The following is a 25,313-nucleotide window of genomic DNA, read 5'->3' as shown; positions in this document are numbered from 1 at the left end:
TGCAACCAATCTTCTCTTATTTTAATAGTCATTAAGTTGATTTAAGGAGAAATTTAAGAAGAAGACACGATGGATAGAAACAAAATTGACAAATGGGTTGCATGTAAAATTATCCTCATTTGTCCTGATATTTAGTTTTCAGTCATCTCTTCAGAACATCTTTTTCTGTATCAACACAAAGATTTTGTAATAATCGATTTGAAGAATCGAAAGATTTAGAATTTTGACCAAGCATCTTTTTATTTTACAAAATAATGCTAGTAAAAGAAGCAAAATCTAAGAAATCATACTTGTGGACCGTCCACTATTTATATACAAAGACAATTTAAGCAATTTAATTTTAACCAGTTTATGACATCACATTATTAAATTCACCCCCGCTATTAATATTTAATCCGATAAATGTTTCCTATCTTTAAACATTATAAGTAGCACTCAAACTTAGGAGATAACTTTATTTCATTTTCATCACGTATAAAAAAGTACCTTTAAGTACTTGATTCATAAGATCAGTGGCGTACGCAAGGGAGGGGTTTAGGGGTTTGAACACCCCCCTTGAGCTGAGACAAAATGGCAAAAATAAACATTTTAGTAGAAATTATGCGGGTATTATTTTTTAAGACTATACATTTTTATTTGCCTTATGCCTACCTTTTTATCTCACGGTATTTCTCAGAATACAGAAAAAAACATTTACTATAATAGGGTTGTACTTTTGAAACCAAATTCACGTGGTACTGTTATGGACTGGTTCCTTTCTGTTCTGCCAGTCGCGATAGTTTTCGAGACTGGCTGTCATTCGCGAGGTCTTTACGCGATGATTCTGGAATCTTAGACGTTCTGTCGTCTTTGAGACAATTCGAGAATTTTGGAGATGCGGTGAAAAATTATATAAAAAGGGAAACGGAGTACAATGTAAGTTTTTCTGTTGTACAGAAATGTGATACTTCCGTTGAAGAAAACGTTTCTAGCATAACAAAATCTGATGAATGTGAAAGTGGCCCTCAAAGTGTTACTTCCCACCCATATGACATTGGACTTTTTTCAGAAGATATTACATGCGAGAAGATATTACATTATGTTCTTAAACTTAAAAAATCAAATCAAAATTTAACTAAACAATGTTGTCTAAATAAAAAGTCAAAACTGTCTAGCTGTCTAAATTAGAGAAATAATAGTGCTTTATTGCATACTCGAATTTCTTTTAGTAGCTGCAGTAAATTATGAACACCCCCCTTGAAAAAATTCTGCATACGCCACTGCATAAGATACATATACAAATTTTACTTAGTAAGTAAAATTTGTATTTACAGTACAGTGTAAGATACATATAAAAATTTTACTTAATTAAATATGTAGTAAAATTTTTGAGATATTTTAACTTTACAAAAGGAATTTTAAGTCTCCCTTTTAGCCATGTTACTGAAAACCTTAAACTTTTAAATTACCGGGATAGGAATTTCCATTATGAGTATGTATTTTTCATTGTTCTTGGTAGTGCATAGAAGGAGTTACTCGGTCTTCTTTTAAAATCCTGAACTGTGCCTCAAGAACAATTGCAAAATCCACTTTTTACTTATGGCCGGGGTAGCATGGTCGGTAGGGCGCTGGGCCCATGTCCGAGAGCTCGTGGGTTCGAACTCCACCGGCCGAAGTCTCCCCGTGTAGTTGGTGACTGATGCACGTTAAATTCTGCCGTGTCGCAAAGTCCTCCATGTTCCCATAACAAATCAAAACCTCTGGGGGTACTGGATTGGAGATCGATCGTTCTCGGATTCAGGTTAAAATTACGATCTGTGGATGAATGAATGGGACCTCCTTATAAATGGGTGTTATGTATGGTGTGGCAGAAGTCGAATTCTTGGTCACAGATGGCGCCACTGAAAAATAAGAACAATCGCAACCCCTATGCCTAATTGCATACGTCAGCAACAACAACCTGTTCTTCGTATGGAGTAAAAAAGAGTAAACAATGAATATATCAGTGTTTAATTACACTGTGGAATACGCGCAAAACAGAAAGACATAACAACAAAATTGAAAAAGAAAAAATTATTTAAATTTTTTTATTTAGTATTTAATATGGCTCTAAAGTGTGACTTTACATAATTATAATGAGCGAAACACATTTTCAGTTGTTCATTATGATTAAACTTGGTCATGTAATACACGAAAAAGATTTGCTAGATTTTTAAGAAACATATTATTTTACATAAAATGGTTTGATTAAAAAATATAACTAAATGTGTTAATTTATATCAATTTATTTTAGAAGTTAAAACCCAATTTTCAAGCTGAAATAGTATAGCTGAATAGTACTCAAAGAATATTTGGCTAGAAATTTTTTTTTCTCCAGATATATCAGATATTTTAATATAACATACTAGAATAAGTTATTAGTAAAATAATAAAATCACAGGAACCCAAGTACTTAAGTTTTTGAATTTTAACACTGAATAAAAAGTTCATGTTTATTTCATCATTCTGATATTTTCGCCATTACAAATACAATACTATTTACTCTAATTTCATTCAGATGTTGACAAAAGACAATCTAATGACCCGTCAAAGTTTCTTACAGTAATGTAGAAGAGTCAGAAGATGTAAGAAGTTCTCATTTTTCACTTAAAACTGTAAGAAGGGAAGCAGAAAATAAACCAGTTTATTGAATCAAAATATACAGGCAAGTTCTTCATAATTCCAAATTTTCGGCGTATCAGTTTTATAATAAAGCGTTTACTATGGTTTTTGGAGTGGTTAGTAGTGGTATTAATGTTTTTTTTTTCTTTTCTTGCTTGAATGAAAGTTTGAGAAAACAATCATATTTTGCATTACACGTAAAGGGGAACCACGAAAATATCTTTCAGATTGCTTGATTCCATTTAAAAGTTCAGTAATCGCAATGAATTTTTTTATAATGAATCATTTTTTAAAATTATCTTTGAGAGACTTCTTTGTGAATATAACGAGATGTTCTTCATATTTTTGTAGTTCTTAACTCAACCCGAAAATCAGAGTAGCTCGCTATTTAAGTATCGGAATAAAACCATATTTATGAAAGTTATAAAAATAATTCATTATAATGAAGATTAAATTGAAATTAACATTATCAAATTTTGCGTTACACGCTAAGAAAAACAAACGAAAATGTTTTTCAGATTGCTTTTATTAGTACATAAAATAAAATAATTTGCACTTTAAGCATCGGAGCAAAATTATATTTATGAAAATTAAAAGATTAGTTTCTTTTAATTAAGATTAAATCAAAATAATCGCATTTTGCGTTACACGCAAAGGAAAACCATGAAAGTGTTTTTTTAAATTGGTTGGTGATAGTAATAGGATTCAAGCAAAGTGTTCATCATCATCTCAATGAAAATATTTTTTACGAACAGCCATTTTTTAATTTTTATTAACTCTTATAGAAAGGGTACCATATTTCTGAAAAGAACGAAAAGCTCTTCTTATTAACTGAACCCAGAAATTAAAGTAAGTCGAAAAGTGAGTTAAGTATCGAAGTACAGTCAGCAAAAAAAAAAAGATATCACCCTGAATAACTTTCGTTCTAATGATCGGATTTTCACGAACTAAAAGTCAATCTTAATGGTTCCCGGGGGTGACCTCAAATATGCTAATTAATTAGTGCTAACTATTAATTAAGTTACCAAATCAGACACAAAAACGTACTTTCTCTGAATAAACATGTATTTTTTTTTACATATTTGGATTCCTAACCATCACAATATAGGGGGTAGCCGCAATCTGGGAAATGTGGTCCCCATAGTTTGGTCAGGAGAGCGATCCTAAGTTCGTACCCCTTAATGTTAATTTCGCTTTTTGCGTTTTCAGTCATATTTTCAAAATTAATGAAGCAATTCAAAAAAAAATTGCACCCACTCATAAAACTCATTTACCCAAAGATAATTTCATGAAAAAAATAATTTTTAATAATTATTAATTATTTTTTATTATTTAATTAAATTGAGGATGAAATAATTTTGAATTATAAGGTATGAATTTTTTTATACCATAATAATCTACATATTTTTCAATAGAAAAATCTAAAGTTTCAACTGTTTTTATTTATTAGAAGCTGAAAAAAATTGAAATTAATTATTTTAAAAAAAATAATTTGGCGACAATAAAAAAATGATTAAATGGGGCGATTAATATTAAAATGTGATAAACTTGCGAGGAACTTGACTTCGCGTGCGTAGTGTAAAATTTCATTCATATTTTTTTCGCTAATAATCGTTTGCTAATCTTTTTATTTTTATTTCTTTCAAACTATAAAATACGATGTTTCTTTTTAGTCATTTAATAATTTATTTGTAATTTAGTGAAGAAATTATGAATAAAACATTTTGAATAAAAAACACTTTATTCAACGAATGTCTAGTTTTATAAAGGCGTGCTTCTGATAGAATATGATTATGCACCAGATTGTGCTTACTTAATGTGATTCTGTTTTAATTTTTGATTTTCTTTTTCAATAACTGATAAAATTTCAATAATATACATACGTATGCATAGATTTGGAATAATATATTTATCAATTTCTTGAATATATATTTTATAATTATTAATACGAATGCGTAGTCAAAATTTTTAATCATCTTAAAACTTCGCCCGGTGGCTGAGAGGTAGCGCTTCGCGCTGTCGTTCCTCGGGCCGGGCAAGGCTGACTCAGCCTTTCATCCCTTCAGTGGGTCGATAAATAAGTACCAAGCATGATTGGGAACTAAACACTGGGGGTTCCGCTTTCGGCTGACCACCTGACCGGAACATCTGCTCCTGCACCCCAGAGCCCTAGGTCCAGAAAACTGAGATGGGCACAGTAGGCCTTGGCCCTCCATGGGCTGTCGTGCAGCTGAGTTTAAAGTAGAGTTTTTTAAAACTTCTTTACATCTTATATATCGCCTTTATCTTAAAATAAATTTGTAAATTACCTGTCTGTGCGTGTTTCGCAGAATTATTTTTCTAACTTTTTTATTGAATTTTAATGCAATTTTCTTAAAATTCTATTATGTATATTTTTTTCCAATAATATACTAATCAATCGTTTAAGTACTTTAATTTATGTTTTTCTTTAAAATAAAATTACTTTTTAAATTATTGCTAAGTTCTTATTGAAAGAAAACTTAGAATTATTGCCAGCTATCTGAGAATTAAATCTTGTTAAGAAATTAAAAATATTCTACTGATCACACACAATATCATTCGAAGCAGAACAGCTGACTATTTACTAAAAAATACTATTGTTTACGAAAAATGAAGATAAATTATTAATTTTTTTTTTTATTGCTTCTTATTTATTCGAGTAATGAAAAGTAAATGCGCATGTGCGCACAGGGGAAAAATTTAACAGATTGTTTTGTTTTTTAAATGAACAAAAAACTATGGGCATGCAATTTTAATTCAACATTCAAAGTTAATCTTGTGCGCTAACCCTTTTAAGTTACCCTTTTGTCTTAAAAAGTTGAAAATATTTTCTTTAAAAGTTGTTTGTATGATTTCTCAACTTTTGCACAGTTCAAAAAAATATTGCTATATCAGGAAAATGTTCGATATGCCTTGTTTTGTTAAATAACTACTAAAATAAAAAATTGTAAAAAGATTTGAAAAACGTGCTATTTTTAGAATCATCATCTCAAAAATTGACTTTTTTCTTCTTAAATAACTTATAATCATAGTTTTAACACACGTTTTGAAGAAATTATGTATACAAATTTCTCCTAATATTTCGTAATAAAATAACAAGAATATTAATGATTTATTTATACAGTGAAACCTGCCAAGTTGACCACACTTGTAAGTTTTACACCTGAATAAGTTCAATTATCAAGAACGGAAATTTTCCTACATAATAAAGAAGCAAAACCTTTGTAACTTGACCACCTGTCTATCTTGTATGTTGACCACTGAAATAAGTTAATTTTGTCTAGGAGTATTATGAAATTCTATTCTAAAACCCTCATAAGTTGACCAGAAAAAAAAATTCAGAAAATTTTCTGTCATTTTGTAATGTATGTTAATATTTCACTTGTTTGGTGAAATAGTGTAAAAAGCTAATCTAAACCTTATTGTGAGTTGACCATCTGGGGAAACTGTAGGGAGTCAGCTTTTGACTATTTCTTTCATTCGTTCATTGAAAACAGGTGTGTTATCAAACGCACTACAACACTGCAGTAAGAACGCAGTTTAATACAAAACCCCTCTATTTAAGCTTTTAGCTCAATTTCCGCTTTTGGTTTCATATTTTGTAATGTGGCAATCTTTTTCGAAAATATTTTAAATCATTCTTTGAAAATTTCACGTTCATGTAATAAGTTCATTTGAATTCGCAGCTCGCTTTATAGATTTCGTTTCATGTTTAATCTGTTTCTTCTTTATACTTAATTTTCTGATTTCGCTTGATATTTTTACTTATTGTGTTCCATTATATTTGTAATTTTTTTTAAAATTTTTTTGAGTGCTTCTCAAACTATTGCATTGATATATTTTACTTTGGCTATATTGATACAATAATAGAAAGTACTATTTTTTTGCTGATATAATCGTGTAAGCTGATGAAAAGATTATATCTTTTATTTTCCGGATATTTTTAGAAATTTTTTTCCTTTTTTCGGAATTTTTTCCCCCGGTTTCTTGCTGTTTTATTTTTAATTATTATTTTTCTTCCCCCCTTTTTTATTGTTCTGTAATTTTTCCCAAGTTTTTTCTTCATTTTGAACTTATTTACTTATTTTATGAGTTCTATTTACTTGCAGCTTATTTTTTTAATTTTTCGTAATTTTCTTCGTGTTTTTTTTGTTTTTATTTATTATGATTTATATATATATAGGATATATATATATATATATATATATATATATATATATATATATATATATATATATATATATATATATATATATATCAAAATGCTTTTAAAATGCCATATAACATTTATTAAGTTTAATATTTTTATCGAAAATAAATACAGTGATTTCTATAAAATTTTGAGATTATGCATCAGAATAGCTATCTTTTTTCAGGTCCACCTTTTCTTGATCACTTTTTTTTCCTTTCCTAAGAAACTCGAAGTGAGGGGCAAAAGCATTTAACCCTACAACTCTTCATAAATTTATGATAACTTATGAGAATTTGGTTTTAATTCAAAACTGTCATACAAATTATATTAAAACAGCTTTAAAAAAATAAATAATGTCAGATAAAAATTCAAAGATTCTATAATCTTGGATAATCAAAAATAATTTATTAATTTATTTAAATTTCCTTTTTAAAGGAGATCTAAAAAAAAAAAAAAAGCCCAGAAAGCAACGTGAAAAATTCTTTTGGTTGCTTAGCAACGAGAAGCACTATCTTTTCCCATCTTGTCATTCATTCAGTTTCTTTATGGTTGTTATAAATTATTTCCCCTTCTATGGCGAGGTAATTTGGCATATTTTTAAACCATCGCCAGATATATAAATCCTTATTGCTACCCAATTTATGACCCAATTTTTTTAAAATTTTGTCTACCCCCCCTAATTCAAGTGTCTAGATTCCAAATATGTAAAAAAAAATGTATGTTTATTCAGAGAAAGTACGTTTTTGTGTCTGGTTTGGTAACTTAATTAATAGTTAGCACTAATTAATTAGCATATTTGAGGTCACCCCCGGGAACCATTAAGATTGACTTTTAGTTCGTGAAAATCCGATCATTAGAACGAAAGTTATTCAGGGTGATATCTTTTTTTTTTTGCTGACTGTACAATTGCTATAAAAATAACCTATTTTAATTGAAATTATAAAAATTTTTGTTACACGCTAAGGAAAACCACGAAAATGTTTTTTTAAATCACTTTTATCGGTAATGGGATTCTAGCTAAATGTTTATTATCTAAAAGAAATTATTTTTTAAAAACCAATCTTTTTTTCTTTTTTATCCTTATGAAGCTTATCATCTTTGTGAATGTAACGAAACGCCCTTATTATTTTTAATCCAATTCAGAAATCGAAGTAATTAACAATTTAAGTATCTTAATACAATCATATTCTACAATCATAATCATATTCTTAATTAAAATAACAATAGTTATTACTTAGTTAGATTAATAGTTATCTATATAACAAATTTATAACGAAATCGCGTAAATATTAAAGGAGTTATCAAATACCAGAGTTTTCAAAGTACTTAAAAAAAAATTAATTAAACATTTCCAAAATCTTGCTTTATACATCTCAGAATGCATGCAAAGAATTCTTTTATCTCTAAATAGTTTAAACTTGTACAAAAAATTTCTCAAAATTTCATGAAATTGACTTACATAAAGAATAGAAGAAATTGAATGAATTTGCAATCCATAGTAGTAAACTTGACATTTAGTGATAATCGATGTACGTATATTCATTTCATTTACAGAACATTTGAATATAATATTAGTAAATGAACTCACTGTTAAGTGTCATAGTACTGAGATAAAGTTGCGGAAACATACATTATAGTTTTGAAACAAATATTTATCACTCTGACACAAACCACCAGAAAGACTGCATGAAATATTAGATTTTCACATGCTTATGTAAAAACTGAGATATGTTTTTATCCTGAAATTATATGTAATTAAATTAAATAAGTGGCTATGAATGATTTAAAACAAGAAAACGTAACACATTATTAAAAAAAGAAGGAAAAAAACCAAAGCATTTACGCATGATATTGATTACTTTTTTTTTCAAACCTCTTCTTAACGTACTTTATGAATATTCAACTGATCATCTAAATAATAATTTTCTAAGAAAAATTACAATCGCAACAGAATTACATAATTGGGTATAAAATATTATACAGCTAAATTTCTAAAAGCAAATAAAGAAGGGAAAAAAAATTTATACACAGAAATCAATACAAGTATATGTACCTTTGTACTATGTTAGCACTTTGTTGTAAAATACCTTGATAAGTATGAATACTCTTTAATTCGTTAGAATCCGGAAGAAAGAAAAAGAGAGTACATATAGTATATTTATTTGATTTGAATTAACTCGCATGAGTCTGAAAAAAAAAAATACCCTTGCAAACCTTTCTTGCAACGATTTTTAAAGATAATTATTAGATGATTTCACCACTAATTTAAAAAACATATCATCAAAGGAAGCTCTTATTTTATTAAGCATTCAGTTAATCCCTTCACCTCAGTTAATAAGTTCATTGACAGTTAGATTTTTATTGGATGTCATTGATACGTGACACCGATATGGTTGACACTGAGATATGATCACACACAAAAGTATCAAATTTAAATTAAATAACTGCCATTTTTGAAGAAGATAATTCAGTTATTCTCTAATCCGGGCCGTTAATATATATTTTACGAGTCCTTATAAGTAATGGAATAAAAAACGTGTGTAGGGATCAAATTAATATTTAGGAGAGAAAGAACGCGCACGCTGCTGAACTTTGATCAAAAGCATGATATAACGAGGTTAATAAGAGATGAAGGATTAAAATCATCTGAAATTATTTTTATCGAGAACAAAGTTTTAAGGCGTTTGTGATAGAAAGTATATTTCAAAAAAATCAACAGGTATTTTTTGTCTCTTCCTGACTCAAAGAACATTTGGTTAGAAATTTTTTTTCCCCAGATATATCAGATATTTCAATATACATATATCAGATATTTCAAAATACATATATCAGATATTTCAATATAACATATATCAGATATTTCAATATAACATATATTAGATATTTCAATATAACATACCAGAATAAGTTATTAGTAAAATAATAAAATCATAGGAACCCGAGTACTTAAGTTTTTTAATTTTAACACTGTAAAAAAAGTTCATGTTTATTTTATCATTTGGATATTTTCGCCATTACAAATACAATACTATTTGCTCGAATTTTATTTAGATGACAACCTGATGAACCGTCAAATTTTCTAACAGTAATGTAGAAGAGTCATTTTTCACTTAAAAAAAAAAAAAATAATGGTAAGAAGGGAAGCAGAAAATAAATCAGTTTATTGAATCAAAATGTACAGGCGAGATGTTCTTCAAATTTTTGTAGTTTTTAACCGAAAATCAAAGTAACTCGCTATTTTAGTATCGGAATAAAACCATATTTACGTTATAAAAATAATTATGTTTATAAAAATAATTAAGTTATAAATAAATTAAAGTTAAGTTAAAATAATTAAGTTAATTAATTATTTTAATTAATTAATTATAAATTAAGTTAAAATAATTAAGTTAATAAATAATTAAGTTGTAAAAATAATTAATTATAATCAAGATTAAATTGAAATTGAAGTTATCAAATTTCGCGTTACACGCTATGAAAAACAGACAAAAATGTTTTTCAGATTGCTGTTATTGGTATATAAAATAAAATAATTTGCAATTTAAGTATCGGAGTAAAATTATAAATAAACATTTTTTCATTATTATTATCCTTAATAGATAGGGTACCATCTTTCTGAACAGAACGAAAAGCTCTTCTTATTAACTCAACCCAGAAATCAAAGTGTGAGCTTTTTTATTTTGTGAATGTAATGAAACACCCTTATTATGCTTAATTCAATTCAGAGATCAAAGTAATTAACAATTTAAGTATCAGAATACAATCATATTCATGAAAGTTATAAGAATAATTTATTTTAATGAAGATTAAATTAAAGTAATCAAATTTGTGTTACATGCGAAGGAAAACCACGAAAAAGTCTTTTAAATTGCTTAATAGTAATAGGTTTCCAGCTTAATGTTGATTATCGCAATAAAATTATTTTATAATAATCAATAATTTTTTTTAATCATTTTTGATAAATAGTAAATGCTGTGAAATGCTCTAAATTTTTTTTGTACTTTTTTGAATTTTTGTAGGCAACCCAGATATCAAAGTTACTTGTAATTTAAATACAGGAATGAAATTATATTTTGAAAGACTTTTTGGATGAAAATAATTAGAATTTAGATTACGCACAAATGAAAACCATGAAAAAGTTTTAATAACTAACTAACTGAACGCTAACAGGCAATTATGAGACTCTATCTCATCAATTATTAACATTTTCCAATTTATTGTTCTTCATGAAATTAAATGCTTTGGGCAGCTTAGATTGCTTATAAAACTGTTCTATTATATTTTAATTATTTTATTTATTTTTTAATTATTTTTATATTTTTTATATATTTTTAATAAGCACTTAAATTGTTTTTTTAATATTTATTTCAAGTATTTGAATTTCAGAACAATATAAAAATCAATTTTTTAAAATACATTAATTTTTTCATTTAAAATTTACAAATTATAAATCTTTAAAAAAATGTGTTCAGATTTTTCTGGCACAGTGACAGAATGTTATTATTTATCATAACAATTTATGAAAATCAAATGAAAAAAATAGAGACCAGTGATGTGTCCAATGTCAAAGTTCACCCTGACATCTGTTTGGTACAGTGATTGATCTTTCCATCTTTATGTCCTTGTTTCAGTATACACGAGCAAATGAGGGGATACAAGCCTCTATATTCATTGTCTACGAAGTACTTCGATTGGTTTGAATAAATTATCAAACTGAGCATGCGCGTTATTAAAATTGCGCCAAACAAAAATGCTAAAAACGCCATTCTAGTAAACATGACAAAACGATTAAGCAATAACGATGAAAACGATTAAATAATCGACCAATCAAATGCCTCTATTTATTAAAAAGGCGGTCAGCCAAGCAACAGCCTTTGAATAAATAAAGGCATCAACCGGTAAAAAAAATTCATGAATTATAATTAGAAAATAAGAATCCGGTAATTAAATTGAAAGTCTCATATTTGTAAAATATTTTTTTTTTAACATTCCGTGTGCTAAAAATTTAAAATCGCTGTAACTGTGACGTTATAACAGTCAAGATTCCTTTCAGCAATTTACGTTTCGTTATTGCGGGTGCTCTTATTTTTTTTTCTTTAAATTTCAATACCAAAAATGGTATGTTTTAATAATATTAAGTTTTTATTATTATAGTTCATAATTATTAAGCTTGTAACCGATTCAATTTTTTGATCAATTTTTTATGTGTTACTTAATTTTTAATTTACACATTGACAGCAATATTTTCATATGTTTATTGATACTTTACTTTAATGATTTGTTTATATAACACGAAACTTACAAACTAAAAATGTTTTGGTTTAATTTATTGAAACTAATTTTCTTTTCTTTCATTTTAACAGGCGAGATTTTTTAGAGAACAAGATATCGATGGTATGAGATTTGCATAATTTTTTTTTGTTTTAGGATCATGTTCATGTATTAAATATATCTGTTATATCAAAAATAAATCAGAAATTATTTGAACTAATTGCATTGCATCGTACATAGAAAACTTTTGAGCTCATTAAAATGAAATTTATATGCTCACTTCCTCAAATTTGCATGCATGTATAGTTCTAAAGAGTAGTTCTCAATCTTTGCTACACTGTTAGTAACATTGAATTAATAATTATTTAGTAATAGAAGTAAAATGATTACTATCGAGATTCATTTATTGTTGTTTTCTTCCTTGAAAAGAAGAAAAATCTGTTAACCATTATTATTTTTGTATTAATATTTGCTTGTTTCTCTTCAAACTTTTTCGCGGGTACTGATGCTGATTCGTAATTTGTTTAATCTTTTGATCAATCATTGAGTAATGTCTATCTATATTTCTAACTAGTTCATAAATACTCATTATAAATTAGTTTAACTTGTAACGAATTTGTTCAAATACTAAATATGTTGTTGTGCTTTCTAAATTAACTGATTTATTGCTTATTCGTTTAACTTTTAATTACTGTTATTATTAATGCTTTGATGACAAGCATGTCTCGTATGCTTGACGCTCAGAGGTGGAGAAAATTATTTCTGTTCTACCCCTTATATTTTTTTAAATAAAATAACTGATTAGAAACCTATGTATCATATTTCTTTCAAATACCAAAATTAGTTATTGTCTATGTTCTCCAATTACATGTTGACAGATAGAAACCTATGTAAGTAAAAATCAAATAATTGGCGCAGATAAATTCTAGGCGTTGTTGAAACTTACTGTTTGTTTTAGGTTCGGCAACTTATTTACACATGTGCTGTTAATTTAAGCTCTGTCTTACTTAAATATATCCTGTTTAATATTAAAGTACTTAATATAACAAAATTATTTTTCTTAATTCACCATTTATTAAATGTTATCATTATTAATGTATAAGAGAAGTGATATTTAGCTAAATTGAAAATAACGATATTACATTATCAGGCACTAACATTTGAGATACCTTACCTGATAAGGCTTAGGTTTTAATATTCATTGTTTGAAATATGTATTTAAATATTGATTGTTAGAAATAAGTCGAAGTGATGTTTACATGGATATCCCCTCATAACTTTATGGGAAAACCTTTTATAATCATGTCAAATATAATGAGCATGATTCAAACATAATTTTCTAGCTAACTTTGTATTTAGTAGGTATAAGTGTTTAAAATATTTTTCACATATTAAGCAACTTCATTAAAATATTTTTCACATATTAAGCAACTTTCGCATTTAGTACCAAAACCTTATTTTAAGCAAACATAACACATCATTACTTATTTTGGCAAAAATTGCTTGAATTTTTATTTCTTGCTTGTGTTTTCTATTATAAAAAATGTAATTAAATGTATTTGTTTATACTAATTTAATTTTCATTAAATTCCATTGTCTTTGGTATCATCTAGTGTGAAACTTTTAATATAAAAATATACTCTGAAATTGTGTTTAATACTTTTTTTTTCTCCATAATATTCTATACAGTAAAAATTATTTTTCTATTGGTGATGGGTATTCGTAATAGTATTGTGTGAAAGAAGATGGTTCAAGAAATGGTTTTCAATTCATTTGCTATTATGGTTGTTTAAAAAAAAAAAACCTATATTGTGAGATGATAGATCTGGAAAGAAGTGGAAGATGGTGCAGTTTAACTAGCAAAGTTAACTGTGTCTTCAAATCTTTTCAGAATTTCGTGATTGCTTTTACTTGAATGCCAGAAGTGGCCAAATAAGAAGTTTGGATGAGTTAACTATCATCATGCGCTCTTTGGGAATGAGCCCTACCATAACAGAATTGAAAAAATATTTCAAAGAAAAAAGTGAGTTAGGATTTTTATTTTCACATAGCAATTATTTACCTTATTTCGGGACAACTGCTTTGTGTAATAGTAAATTAAAGTCAATGAATGCAGTAGTATAAGGTTTTATTTTGTTAATAAATTCAATTCATTAATGGTTGATATGATCTAACATGCTAATAAAAGTCATTAATTTTCTGCATTATGCAATTTATACTTTTGAATAAATAAGAGTAAAAAATTTGAAAGATCTAAAGATTTTAGTTGTTGGATTGATTGTAGGGACCTCTTTTAAGATGATTATTAACTTAGTTGCTAAATAGATATTTTAAAAATATGTTTAAACATTTAAAAAATTTAATTTAAAGGTAGTACTTAAGAAAAAATTTGTTTAAAATGCAAAAGCAAATTTGTGTTCAATTACATTTATTGCTTTTATTAGAATATTCAATCCTTATAACCATCTTAAATAATTAAAATTGAATTATTTTTAACTAAATATTTAATAAATATAACTAAACTATCTTTATAAAGATACAAATGCAACATTACAAACAGGGTATGTCCAGCCTGAGTCTGTCTTGCTTAATAATTTTGTGCAAAAGTGCCACGGTGAGAGATCTTTTGATCCATAAACTAAACCAAAATTTATTCAAACAGAGTATGCCTGGTTCAAAAATCTAGTGCAAAAACACCGGAACTGAAAATTTTCTATTCCCAAGCTCGCCTGAAATCATTACAAACTGAGTCTGTCTGATTATAGTCTGGAAAAGAAGATAAATAGTGTAAAAAAATCTTATCGTGTACTATAGAAAAGGGGATACATTTGTAGTTCATTTTTTAAAAGTGAATGCTATGCTAAAACTTAATTATCTTTACAATTCATAATTGTGCAATTTTCTCTAAAAATTAATACTTAAAAACATTTTTGATAGTCAGACCAATATGTATTAAGGTAAAGAAAGAAAGTAATATTTATGATAACCTGTATAAATTTTTCTCAATTTCTTCGTTGTGAAAAGTAAGAATTGCTAACTCTACAATGCACATGATAATTACTATAATCAGAAGAATGTGTTGTAATAAATTGTTTAAATTTACAATTATCAAACGGTTAAAAAAAATCCCATATAGTCTGGATCTAGTGACAAAAAATAGTTATCCAAATTTGTCTTAACAGACTATTGCATTGTCCCTTCTTCAATGGTTTTAAATTGTAAAATTATAAGGATTGTTAGTTGTATAATACCTATTTTAATTACTATGTAATCATAAAAATGTGTTATACATTGCTAAAATTAATAATTCTCAGGAAATAGCATAATAAAGTAAAAAACATGGCTTTGCAACTTAAGTGTAAAACAAAAGCTATATTAATTTGCTTTAATATACTATTAAAAAGTCACTTTTCTAATATCTAATAGCAATACTTTAGTTATACCTTGTTGATAGAATACTGAGAAAGGAAATTCAATTATAAAACTAATGATTGCGCAAATATTTATTGCTTAATATTTCAGTTTATAAGTGTGTGCATATCAATGCAATGCATTCACACTTTTGGAAAACTGCTCTTTCCTCAATTGTTGCTGTTTACAAACCTTATGCAGAACTTTTATACTACAGCCATAATAGAATCAGTTAAAAACATGCATTAGATAAAATTACCCTAGATTTAACTTTAAAAGTAAATTTGACTGCATTCATTTTCTCTTAGCTTAAGATCCTTAAAAGTTTCACTTTTTATTAAGTTAACCTTATTAGTATAAAAATTTGTTTGAGGTATAGTACTTCCATTCTGTAATATTTGTAGCATTGATAACTATGCACTTAATTACAGATGGAAAGATATCATTTGCTGATATGCTTGAAATAATGCATAATCACAGCCAGAGGGAAAATATCCCACAAGAAATCCTGAGAGCTTTCCGAGCAAGTGATAAAAGCAAATCTGGGCGAATTCCTGCTCGCGAGTTGCGTCACATACTTTTGTTGTGGGGAGAAAAGCTTAGTCCCAAAGAGGGTAATTGTTACTTTTTATTTTTTAAATATGTTGATAGTTTTTAGCTCAATAGGGTTTTAATAATGCTTGCATATAAATTTTTTTTTTCGTTTTGGGCACATTTTTACAATCAATTAATTTGAAATTCTGTTTAAAGCAATATTAATTATTTTCTAATATAAACACTTCGTTTCATTATTAAAAACGATTCGAATTTTTCTACATCATCTTAAAGTCACATTTTAATAGTTTTTTTTTAAACATGTTTCTTGGTTTGATTTGAAAATTAAATATTTGGTCACATTTTTGGTGAATATCAGGTGCGTGAATTATTTGATGGGTGAAAGTACTGGAGAAATAAGAAAGTTTTGTGTAAAATAGTCCAAAGTTTGGTAATTTATTAAAAAATATAAACTATTTTAGCAAATAAAAACTTAACAAAGTGAAGGAAATGCAAACAATGTCTTTTAAACAGATATATTTCGATTCTATAATGGAGAGTATTTTTCAATTTTGAAAAACAATAAAAGGAAACTGATACAGAAGGAATACAAATTTACGGAATGAGAGAAATTCTTTATTTGTGTTCTTTTTCTGTTTAACATTACCTATGTTTAGCACAAAGATGACTTTTTCCTTATTTGAATATTTCTGCTAAGACGATTGTATTATTATTTTGTTTATTTTTTTTTTATTAACAGTTTTGAGTTTTATTGCTATTTAACATTAAAAGTTTTTTTTTTATATAGAACTAATAAAAATGTAATTTAAGGAATTTTGCTATGAGGCTTATTCCATTTTGCTGCTTTGAAATGTCAGGAACATTATGGATATTTTTTCAATTTTGAGCTATTTTTCTTTAAAAAAATTTAAAATATTGGGGATTGAGAACTTTGCTGCAATGTTAAATTTGTAGAAGAAATATATAGTATATAATAAAGTTGTGCTGTGTGATTCCTAATTGCTGTTAAGGGCACATTTTTAAAAATATTTTTATAATAATTTTTCAATTATTAAAACAATATTGTATTACATCTTTCATTTAGTTCATTAAATGAAAGAAAGGCTATTTCACAGCCTTTTATATTTCAACTTTTCATGCTAAATAACTATTCATTTTCATGTAATTTCTTTATTTTACCCAACCTCCAAATTAAGAACTTGCGTGAAACATGTCAGAATATAGAAAATATTTAATCATAGCATCTGTTCAATAATTAAATAAACTTAAAAATATGTGATTTGAAATATCCCTTCCTGGTCATTATAGGCACAATTTATCGCTGTGTGGAATTTACTGTCATTTCAAATGCCAACCATTCTCTAACTAGCTAAACTACTTAAAATTTAATTAGAATTTTAAAGTATAAATTTAACAACAATTTTTAAATGAATGAGGAAACCTAAAATGTAAAATTTAGATGGTGTCAATTTATAAAGATGTGGCTTCTTTCGCTTCGTTGCATAAGTGATGCACTTTGCGTTTTAGGTGTAAAAAATTAATGTTATTTTCTCTTTTTTTTCACGTCTATATCTACTGAAATTCCTCTCTCTCTCCACATATTTATAAATTGGCACATTTGACGTTTTTCGTTTTTATTCTTACGGAAATAAAACTATTTCTTCCATTGTCAAAAATTTTGTTGTAAATAGAGGTGTAGGCATAATGACAAGGCTGACCTTTTAAAGCTAAATGAGAGCTCTGATATAAAATACTTCAATAGTTTTTAAGGTTGATTTATTTTTCACTTAGACTCTAAGGAATATATTTTTTTGCAGTGGATCGCATTTTTAGAGAAGCCAATGTTTCTCCAAATGGCTACATCAACTACGATGACTTTGTCAGGGTTGTCTGTGCTCCAGTCCCAGATTATTATTAATTTTTTGTTTACATTCCATATTTATGATTTTAATCATTATTTATTTAGATTTTAACTACTTGTCTTACCTAGGCTCTCTGTACTAGCCGGTGAAGGTTTTATACATTAAAGTATTTTATTTATTATAATTTTTGTTTGTTTTCTTTATTTTTAGTATTTCATTTTTTTTTAAATTAAGAAAGTTTCATTCTACTGTGATACCAAAGACTCATTGCATATCTCATATTGTTTTTAACTACATTTAAATGTATATTGTTACCTGAACTTCATGATTTAGATTTAATGTGTTACAATGAAACCTGTTAAATTAGACTTGCACAATATTATTGAGAAAAGGCTCACTTTCATAACAGCTGACCAATGAAGGCATGTCTAAGTATTTTGACAGGGAAAATACTAATTTTTAAATTAAAATCTGGATTCCATTAATCATTTTTATCAGTATACTTAATAATCTAATTTTATAAAATGAAATAAATTATCAAATGTATTATTAAAGTATTAGATGTCACTCAATACTGAAGAATTTAAAAGTTTTTATTCATTAAATATGTGTCCATCTTATTGTGAAACAAATATATCTAAATAAAATAAAAACTTGAAGAAATTTATGGATTTTATACACATTGTATGATTATAAAATTCCTTCCATCAAAAACAAGTCCCCATCGAAGAGAAGTTATTGAATATATATATACAGATGTAGAGTGTGAAATACAATCACTTAGTCACCATTGGTGACCAATAAATTTTGTGTGGCGACTATCTTTAGTTTTTTTATTACGATGTGGCATATTTCTTATATATTAATATTTTTATAAGATATGTCAGTTTGGTAATTGAGCTCGAAATTTTTTTTATTTTTATGCTTTATCACTCGTATTTTTAACTATCATCGAAGAAAAAAAACCTAGTGGTTCAAACTGCTGCTTGTAAAGTAGTAAATATATTTAATTATAAGAACATAAAACTCTGAAATTACATATAAATTTGAATTATTTTGAAATATTTCTTTTTAAAAATTTCATAATTGTTTTTAATGATATAGTTGATGTGATGTGATGATTACTATCATGTGACATTTTTGTCATATACTAATATTTTTATTAGAAATGCCAATTTGGATATTGAGCTCGGACAAATTTTATTTTTTACATATTACCGCTTGTATTTTGAACTATCATCGAAGAGAAAATCCTCGTGGTTCAAATTGCAGGTACTCAGACAGTAAATATGTTTAATTGTAAGAACATAAAACTCTGAAATTACATGTAAATTTCAATTTTGATATATTTCTTTTGAAAAATTTCATAATTTTTTATTATGTTGTAATAAGTCTTTCTTTCCTTTTGTAATAAGTATGTAAATTGAATTTGAAAAAAACAAACAAACTAGTAACGGGATAGTGCTAATATATTGACTGGCTACCAACCATTTTCAAATTCTTGGAGCTCTGTAGATATAAATATATAAAGAGACAATGAAGATTAACAGAAAAATTAAGAATTTTATATTTATTAATATTCCTATATGTGTTTTATTTTGTACTATAAAATTGTAAGAAGAAATTTCCGAAACTGCCAGAAGTGATTCAAAACATTTCTGAAGTACTGCAAAATATTTCCGAATATCACAGAAGAGGTTTCCGTGCTCCGTAGCTGCCACATATACTCAGAAACATTTCAGGATTATTTTTTTTTACAGTGTAGTCTAGGATTTTGTCCCATATTGATTATGCTTAGTGATTAAAAAAGTTATGAAAAGTAAACTTGCAATTTTGTTTGTTGCTAAATTTGGATTAAAAACTGAAAAAGCTCATTTTTTTGCTGTATTTCGATAAGCATGCAAGCTGCATCCATTTTCCCAAACATGCATTCTGAGCTTTATTAATTTTTGTAAGCATGCCATTTGAACTGTGTCCAATTATTAAAAGTAACAATCTCTTTTTTTTTCCTGCAATTAAGGGAGGATTTTTCAATTGTAAATAATCGTTTAAACTAGGAAATTTAACGTTAGTTTCATATTAAATAAATTGGTCCTAATAAATTTTATTTTTTATAAATGGGTTATTCAATTATCCGATAAGCACTTAAGTGGGGACAACTATATAGACATTTTAAAAGCCGTGAGAAAGTCTGGAGCAGTTACTGCCGAAGAGACACAAATTTACGATGAAATCGGTAACGATCGGGCGCATTATTAAGTGATTATTCTCTTCCTTCACTATATTTCTATATCAATTCCGTACTATATCAAAGGTTCAATTAATATTAGGAGTATGTGACATGCCTTTTTGTTTATGTTTTAACATGTACAGTCAGCAAAAACGTTTTAACGTCATTTATATGAAAATTTTGTAACAAAATTTACTTAAGTTATAAATTTATGAAGAGTTGTAATGCCAATTGCTTTTACACCTCAGTTACAGTCTCCTAGTTAAGGGAATGAAAAAAAAAGATCCAGCAAAAAATTTGGAGGGCCTGAAAAAGATAGCGATTTTGATAAGAAGGTTCTTTAAAATTCATGGTATTTCTTTTCGATAAACTAAAAAAAACTTAGTAAATCTTAAGCCGCATTTTAAAAGCATTTTGATATATATATACTGTATTTTTATAATAAAAGGTCATTTCATTTTGATAAATATTTAAGTTACATAGTTTTCTTTTTGAATAAGCATGATTTGCAAATAGCATCCCTATGAGTATGTTTCGATACACTCCGAAACTGATTTTCGCAAACATATTCTTCCAATCAAACGTGCTGAACGTGTTCTTTCACTGAGCTCTTCAATTGCAATCATTTTCTTATTTGTCACCAAATGTGGTTACTAAAGTTTCTTTGTTTTATTCCTTTATTTAAAATTTTTTTACGATTTTCAACATCACTACCGACATCTGATACGGAAGTCTCACTTGAATTAGAGTTCGTAAGGTCCCTAAGAAATAAAAAATGTGGCAGCAAAATTAGGAGGATGTATTTTATTATACTCATCACCACAACCTTCAACATTTAATTTCAAAAACTTGTAAATTTGTGGCCGCTCAATATTTGGTTTTAAATTTGATGTTAACTTTATAATAAAGATACTGATACCGCAGTTTTCTTACTTTATCAGGGTGGCCACTCACCTTGAAAACCTGGAATTATCAGGGAATTTTTTTATACAGGAAAAAACCTGGAAAAATCATGTAATTTTAATAAAAACTGCTGATTATTTTTTCTTAGATATTTTTTTAATTTCACTAAATTAAATTATATACTAATTTTCTTAATTTAATTATTTCATCCATTGTACTCACATTTTTTAGACGGAAATGTTTCTCCAGCAAGTTAAAATGTCATCAACTTAGCTATATTTTGCTTGCATCAAAATTTGCTTCATTATAACCCTGTTTATCTAGAATGCCACATAAAATCATGGGTGCAAGTCTTCCGTCCCCAGAACGGATTTCCGTCTTTCGAAAATGTCCGCGACTCGACTGACTCAAAGACGGAAATCGGATTATTTTTTTCTGTCCTTAAAAATATTTTTTAGGTCTATGTTATTGGTCTACTTTCTTATGTCCTGCTGTTATTTTATCAAAAGACAGATGAATAAATATTTTTTGTACAGTATTTGAACTTGATGTATTATGGTAAAGCTTTCTTAGATAGTTTGCATATGTCGAGGGGGTATTGTGTATGTTAGGTATTTCAGTCTTGGCCTTTTTTCCAACTTGCACCCATGCATAAAATTCTCCCATGGTTGCTACACCAATGTAGAAACCTTTGATCTCTATGGAGACTATGGGACTGTGCTAGGAAAGGCAAAGATTGTGTTGAACGTGAAAGAAGGATATTTGTTTCTGTTTTAAAATTCTGTCCGTGGGCTGAATCCATTTATGGCTAATAGTTTCGATGCTTTGGTGGTAGTTTTTTTCTATTTTGACAAATGAGTCAAAATGTTTTTGTATTTTTAACTTAATAAATTTCTCCAAAAATTAGTTGGTTGTAATGTAATAATAATAGATTTTGTATTGCACTCTTTTTCTGAAAGCTTTAGTACTTCCATTCAAAGAAATCTGTGAATTATTTTTTCTCAGCAAACCAACCAATCACACATTTTTTTAGAATCACTAACAGCAATGTTTGTCAACAAATTGTTGCATTAATGCTAATTTTTCTATTTCATTTTAATCTTTTATAACATATTTTAATTTTACTGTTTAGTTGGTAAATATTGGATTGACCTGCATTCCAGAGATGATATTTCCAAAACTATCCCTCCTTTTACTCTAAAAAGCTGACAAAGACTAAGGAATATGTAGGAAACATATTAAATGATGTATAAACATAAAATATAATTTTTTTTTATTCATATGTTTTTATTCGGATGAAGGAAAACGAATATTATTGTTATAGTTGTGCACTGTACAAGATTCTAGTCGTTAAAACAAAAACAATTAACTATGCTAAACTAAAAATCTGAGTGTTTAGATTTGAATTCTTTAAGTGTTTTAATTTCAAATAAAATCAAAAAAGTATAAAATTTAAGGAATTTTATCTATTTTTTTATAGAGTATCGAACCAAAAATTAGACAATTTTACATTTGTGTCATTTATTTTTGTATACTGAATCTCTTATAATAATAATGCTAATTCAAAACAACCTTTTTTAAAATTTTGACCGGAGATATTGGCTTGAGGAAAATATGGTCAATGAATTATATAAAAAGCACTGGTAAGATAAAATACAGTATAATGCAGTATACAATATAGCTTTCGATTGAAATGTAATTAGAGTGACTCACAAAAGTGTTTGTACACTTATGACTTTCAATGAAATAAGACTATCCATTAATTAAAATGTATATTTCAGATTAATAATAAAAATTGTATTCTAATCTTAACAAAACTGTATGGAATATTTTAAAAACAAAGGTAAAGTTTATTTTTAAGAAATCTATCATCAAAAAGTGACAAAAACTTTATCCCACAAAAGTCATTGTACACTTTAAAAAAAAAAAACTTTGTCTATTAGTAAATATTGTAATTTTTCGTTAAATTAACATTCAGTTGAGTTTCCTTTCACATCTACAATAGCTTTTATAAATTTGTAAATGCATGTAACTAGTTTTTATTTATTATTTTTTTTTTGTCGGGTGAAATTCGTGCGAAATATTATTTTAAAAGTTTTACAGAAACTTTTACAACATTCAATTGCAAATTTATGAATTTTCCATTGATTTTATAATTTTAATCTCTGATATGAAATCCTTCTTTTAAGCATTTTATCACATATTGCTCAGTGCAATAGAACACAATAAAATAATTTAACATATTCATTACTGATTTACCTCTTATGATGACAAATAATCAAATTTAGTCTATTGTTTTATTACGACCATGAGCAGTTTTAAATGATAAAATAAAATTTTACGGAGTTAGCAAGCAAAAATTAAAATATAATTTTGATATCATAAGTTTGATACTAAATTGCAAATAAATATATAAGAAATTAAATGAGACATAATTAAATAAAAAAAAATTAAAGCAATTAACGAAAATTTTAATTCTGAAATCCGAAAACATTTAACTGCACATGCATTAACATAACACTTTAAAAAAAATTTTTTAATGAAAACAATAATATATCTTCTACAGTCTGAACATATTATTTTCTTCACGTGTCTTAATTTTTAAAAAATTAATGTTGTACCAAAATATTAAAAAATAAACAATATCTTGTCAAAGAAAAATTTTTTTTTCAAGATGATATGTTAAAAAAAAATGACATTTTGAATATTATATTTTATAATGTAGACACTTTCCTTGTACACATCCTACATTTTATAAGAAAAGAAAAAAATACGGACCTGGAAATTTTAAGATTTTTACCTGGAAAAATCAGGGATATTTGAAATCTGATTTGAGTCAGGGCTAAAGAGAATAGAAGGGCTGGTTCACTCCTTTGAAGTATCTCTCGCCGCGCCGATCCTCCGACGTCACTCTAGTGACGTCACTTTGGCGCAAAGCTCGCACTTTTACTTCAAGAACGGGGCGTTTGACCTTACTAGCTCTGACTAATATTGGATCATTTCTTTTTGCGAGATATTCTAAGACATTTGTTATTTTCTATAATGACTTTCCTCAGTTTTTGCAGTGAATTTACAAGAATTTAAAACTATTATCGAAATGCCAGTATGCGCGATTGCAACTTGCAAAAATTCTGATACAAAAACAAAAGAAAAAAGTATAATTTTTCGCGTGTTCCCTAAAGTAAATGAACAACTATGTAAAGAATGGATTCCGAAATGACACAGTTAATATAAAACAGCAATTCTTTCTGTCGTAAAGAACTTTTATAAAAATTCATTATCTAAATAGAAACCGCCTCGTTACTTCATAAAGAAAGGCAGGTGAAAAGAATTAAAAAAATGGATAAAGTCAAAGAAAATTAAAATGTAGATAAAAAGTATAAGTAAAATATATAGTATATAGTTGAAATTTCATACAATATTTTTTAATGTAGTTATTCTAAATATTTATGATTTTTTTTAAAAATTATATTCTCCTCAATTTAAATATCTATAAATTATATCGTAAATTTAAATGTCTATAAACAATTGTAAAATTTCTAATGTCATTATGAACCTAAATTATTATTTTGTTTCAGTAATTAGCGTTTAAGGTTGATGTTTCCTAATGATTAAGTATGAACAAATTGCTATTAACGACATATTTTAAAATCAGGGATTCTAAATTTAACTTAACTTATCGTTATAAAAGAATATGTAGATAAAAAAAGTGTCGATATATGCCTTCATTTTTCTTAATAGTTAAAGTTAAAACTGAACTTTTTAAAATAAAGTATTTATCGTGTCATTTTCACCAACTAGCAAAACATTTTTATAAGTTTAAAATGGTATTTTTTTTAATATAATAACCAAGAAAGATTTTTTTAACTATGTTTATGAACGGAAATAATGTGTTAATTACGTAAAGTTTGAAAGCTGATAACCAGAAAAAGTCTAACTTATTTTTACAAAGAGAAAGATGCAAAGTTATCATATCTTTGCTTGCGATCTCCGAGATCTGTGGACACAGTGACGTCATGAGGAGGGAAATCGTAGCTTCAGCTCTAAGAGCGGAGTGAACTAGCCCTTGTATTCTCTTTAGCCCTGGATTTGAGTGGCCACCCTGTTTATTAAAGACATATAAATCCAGTTAAAATATTAAAATACAGATATTTGCTACTACAAGCATAAAAGCTTAATTTTTCTAAATGATAGTTCATATTTAAAAAAAAAAAGGTTTTCAAATGTA

At 27.0% G+C, this 25,313-nt stretch overlaps 2 protein-coding genes across 3 annotated transcripts in view; both read left to right on the top strand.

Moving 5' to 3' along the window:
• Positions 1-11,866: 11,866 nt before the first annotated feature.
• Positions 11,867-25,313, top strand: part of LOC107447359 (zinc transporter foi) — a 44,529-nt gene continuing 31,082 nt past the window's right edge. The window contains exons 1-2 of one of the 2 annotated variants that reach the window (XM_016062245.4): positions 11,867-11,971; positions 12,217-12,247. The gene's annotated coding sequence lies outside the window, so the exon portion shown is untranslated. Of the gene's footprint in view, positions 11,972-12,216; positions 12,248-16,018; positions 16,150-25,313 lie in introns of those variants that run through there. The other variant, XM_071182432.2, reaches the window with a different exon arrangement.
• Positions 11,874-18,136, top strand: LOC139425831 (calmodulin-like protein 4). The gene is made up of 5 exons (XM_087161354.1): positions 11,874-11,971; positions 12,217-12,247; positions 14,016-14,147; positions 15,967-16,149; positions 17,908-18,136. The coding sequence occupies exons 1-5, from the start codon at positions 11,969-11,971 to the stop codon at positions 18,006-18,008; spliced, it is 450 nt and encodes a 149-aa protein (XP_087017480.1). The 5' UTR covers positions 11,874-11,968; the 3' UTR covers positions 18,009-18,136.

The sequence above is a fragment of the Parasteatoda tepidariorum genome, chromosome 4, assembly GCF_982258835.1.
Source record: "Parasteatoda tepidariorum strain Cologne lab strain chromosome 4, Ptep-v5.0, whole genome shotgun sequence".
Classification (NCBI taxonomy): Eukaryota; Metazoa; Arthropoda; class Arachnida; order Araneae; family Theridiidae; genus Parasteatoda; species Parasteatoda tepidariorum.
This window is presented reverse-complemented; position numbering and strand designations above follow the sequence as displayed.

Bases quoted from the DNA above. Each gene is read 5' to 3' on its own strand.
- LOC139425831 (XM_087161354.1), top strand. The intron at 12,248-14,015 runs GTATGAGATTTG...AAATCTTTTCAG, and splicing joins TAGAGAACAAGATATCGATG to AATTTCGTGATTGCTTTTAC. The intron at 14,148-15,966 runs GTGAGTTAGGAT...ACTTAATTACAG, and splicing joins AAAATATTTCAAAGAAAAAA to ATGGAAAGATATCATTTGCT.